Genomic DNA, 3610 nt, shown 5'->3' with positions numbered 1-3610 from the left:
AGCGGCATAATTATTCTCTCGCGCATTGACAACCTTTATTTTCGCGAGTTTTCCTTTCATTTTCCCTCTCAGCATTCTCACGTTATATTTTTCTTTTGGCTCCATCTCTTCATCGCATCATTCGCTACAACGGCTACACCTCACTTAGCTGCAGACTGCTACAGACGACGTTGTGACACGCGCATGTTCTGCTCTTTAGCACTGACGTAGTCAACTGACTTATTGTATAAATTTTAATATTTACACTAATAGAACATATAACTTACTCTTACACTATGTAAAAATCATTATTTATTTTTTTATTTAATTTTCCGATAATTTTATAACCAATTATTAATGATAATTTTTCGGTTGCTACATTGATTAGAGCAGCCGGGTAAGAGCCTCCTTAAGTTCGTTCATAATTATTTATGTCGATTACTGTATCGATTTTTTTACTTACGTTATAAATTGATATAAAAAAATATCGTATTCTTAAAATATAATATAACTTGATACCTTAAGTCGCTTTAGTTTTATTGAACAAGATCCTCATATGTTAAATACAGCTAATTGTAAATATAAATAAAGCGTTACAAATACATTTATAAATATCATTTTTTCCGCTGAGTTGTATGTATTTTGCATCCTTATGATATATCTCACTTGATCCGGTAATTTACATTCCATTTCTGGAACACGAAAATGCGATATAAAAATAAAAATAGACATGTAACGAAGAAAATTTAGATCTTGACTTTTTTATCCGAGTATAGAGACGTTACCTGCACACTTGTAAAAGGAAGTGGCGTTTTGTATACGGAGATATATGTGAGGGCAGCGTATATCAATGCATGTATAGTTGTCGATTAAGTTAATCTCCTTATGCGCATTAAGCTGTTGACATGCCATAGTTTCTTCACTATTGAATTGATTCCAAGAACAAGCTTTTATCGTTCCGTATCCAAAATTATGGACCTGGCAGAAATGTCAATAAATCATGAATTATTTGTCAAAGCATATAATTCTGCCAAATAACATTATTTCATTCTATTATCAATAGTTGATCAAAATTAGAAGCATTTCGATAAATTTTTCGTATACACTGTCGGCCAAGAGTTTGAGATCAATAATTGAAAATGTTTATTGTATAAAATAAAATCACAAACTGTGCATTATAATTTAACTAATTTATAACATATTTAACTTATTTATTGAGTCCTAAGAAGCCCCTAGACACTTCTGTTTTAACGCAATCTTAATAAAAATTTTTAGATCGCAATTTATATTTAGGAATAAAAAGAATTGTTCTTTCCAAAAATCTAATTGGTGATAGGGTGGAAGATATAAAAAAAATAAAGGTTGAAAGTAGAAGTAAAAAAAGAGAGTGACTCCTGTCTTTTAACTGACAAATATTCAACTAATAAATGAGTTTGTTTATCTTTTTGAGTAGAAGTTTTGTTATAAATTACTCAAAGAATAATTACAATATATTGATTTTGTCTATTCAAAAAGATAGATAAAATTATTTATTAATTTAATATTTGTCAGTAAAAAGAGTTCACTTACTTCCACTTTCATAACTTTACATATATTTTTTAAGATATTCCACCCTATCACTGACTAGATTTGCGAAAAGAGCAACTCTTTATACCTCTAAAATATTAACTGTGATCTAAAATTTTTGACAATTAAGTAATTTAAATCGACTGACTGGCAATATATAACATCTTTTCGATGTGAACATTGAAAAAACTGTGAGCCAACTCGCTTTGTTGGATTCACACAGCACTTTTTCGGATCAATCATCGAGACATTAATTTTGACCAACGCTTTTTGTCAGATGATGTAATTTCTAAATTAAATAGTTTTAAATTTTATTGCGAAAAATATTACCCTGGCTAGGGTAACATTTTTTTATTATTTAATCTATTGTTTTATGATGAAATAAAAATAATAATGTTAAATGTTTGAGAGTTCGATAAAAAAATATTTTTTAGATAGAAAGAATATTAGACACTTGTTTCGTCAAAGTAGCTATCCTTACATTTAATCACTAATCTAGGTATAGATTCCTAATTTAGCTATGAGTTAATTTTTTCCGACGGAAGACTCTTCCATTCGTCTTCTAAAATAGTCTATAACTCAAGAAAAAAGGCTTTACGAGACCGTAGTCCATTTTCTTGAAATTAAATGATGCTACGTTTAAACCACAACTATGTTAAATATGTATATGCTTATTTACTTTCAAGTTAAGAAAAAATGAGTAAAGCATGAATCGGATTTTTAAGTAAAATTGCACTGAAATATTTTAAAATTTTATACATGGTCTCTCAAATTTTTGGCCGACAGTGCCAAAAATTTCTTTGCATTCTTATTTTCTTCGTAGGAGACAAAAAATTATATAATTCCTTAAAAATACTGACTGTAATTGTTATCTTCATATTAGCTGTGTGTTGCGAATGCAACATGTATGTAATTGATTTTGAAGGACTTATGTAATTTTCTATTTTATTCTTGAATTTTGATGGTTCTTCTGTGTCAAGTTTCGACACAGTTACTGGCTTCAGAGTTCGCGGCACTAAAATATAATGCACGAGTATTTATTACAAACATATTATAAATTATACGTATAAATATGATTAATTTGTTTGCAATTATTTGTTTTGCAATAATTATACAATACTTACACGTTGACAGGTATTGTGCGATGGCATCGATATTAGGGCCAAGTATTAAACGATCTTGCTCTGATAATACAAACGGTTGAAAAATACGTGAATTGTATTCCGACACATAATATAAAAAATATAGATCTGTAATATTATAAAAATGTTGACTAGGATGCATTCGAATATCTCCACTATATAAATATATTTATTTTGTTCTCGTTTTATATTCTCTTATCTTTTTTTCCAAAACACGAGGGGATGTTTATTTACTTGTGAGCAAAATGACCCCTGTTGAGCTGGCCCCCCTCTCATCTTGCAGAAATTAAAAAACAAGCACAAAATTACAAACTATGAGCTTTCAAAGTTCATATCCCGCTAATTAAAATTTTTTAGCTTGTTACACTGGGCTGAAATTTAATATTTTTTGTGGAGGGGGGCTGAGTCAACGCCTCCCCCCATTACTTAAAAATAGAAATATTGAATCAATCTTTGCGGCAGAATTAAGAGCTATTTATGATGAGCTTATAGTTTCGATTTTTGAGCTCACCCCTTTAATCCCCAAGCAACCCTTTATGGGAAACCGAGGCGAAGTTGTCACTATTTTTTCGCTGCCGATTTTTAACAATAAAACAAATAATTTTAGTAAAATGTGGTATACCGTTGTAAAGAGTCTTGGCTACAAAATTTATACGGACATTTTTGGTCTACGTCACTTGTTCAACTGGTATAGAGTGAAAACGACAAAGGTGCAAAAATTGAAATGTAAAAATTGCCGGGGCGGAGTCGTCACTCTATTCTTGGACTGAATTTTAAATAAAAATTCATAATTTCGATCATGGAAAATGATAGGATACATTTTATTAATTATTTTTTAATAGAAAAATGGAAACATTAATTAAAAACACGATGGCGGAAAATAATTACAAGAAAAGCGCACACACTTATGTGCTCTACGCTCG

General features: G+C 30.0%; 1 protein-coding gene across 1 annotated transcript; it reads right to left on the bottom strand.

The window, feature by feature from the left end:
- Positions 1-495: 495 nt before the first annotated feature.
- Positions 496-3319, bottom strand: LOC112465866. The gene is made up of 4 exons (XM_025033633.1): positions 2670-3319; positions 2406-2560; positions 765-957; positions 496-671 (listed from the first exon to the last, which is right to left on the bottom strand). The coding sequence occupies exons 1-4, from the start codon at positions 2827-2829 to the stop codon at positions 532-534; spliced, it is 648 nt and encodes a 215-aa protein (XP_024889401.1). The 5' UTR covers positions 2830-3319; the 3' UTR covers positions 496-531.
- Positions 3320-3610: the final 291 nt, after the last annotated feature.

This window comes from Temnothorax curvispinosus, unplaced genomic scaffold, assembly GCF_003070985.1.
Source record: "Temnothorax curvispinosus isolate PA1 unplaced genomic scaffold, ASM307098v1 QBEX01015580.1, whole genome shotgun sequence".
Lineage (NCBI taxonomy): Eukaryota > Metazoa > Arthropoda > Insecta > Hymenoptera > Formicidae > Temnothorax > Temnothorax curvispinosus.
Note: the sequence above shows the minus strand (reverse complement) of the source record. Positions and strands in the feature narration are given on the sequence as shown.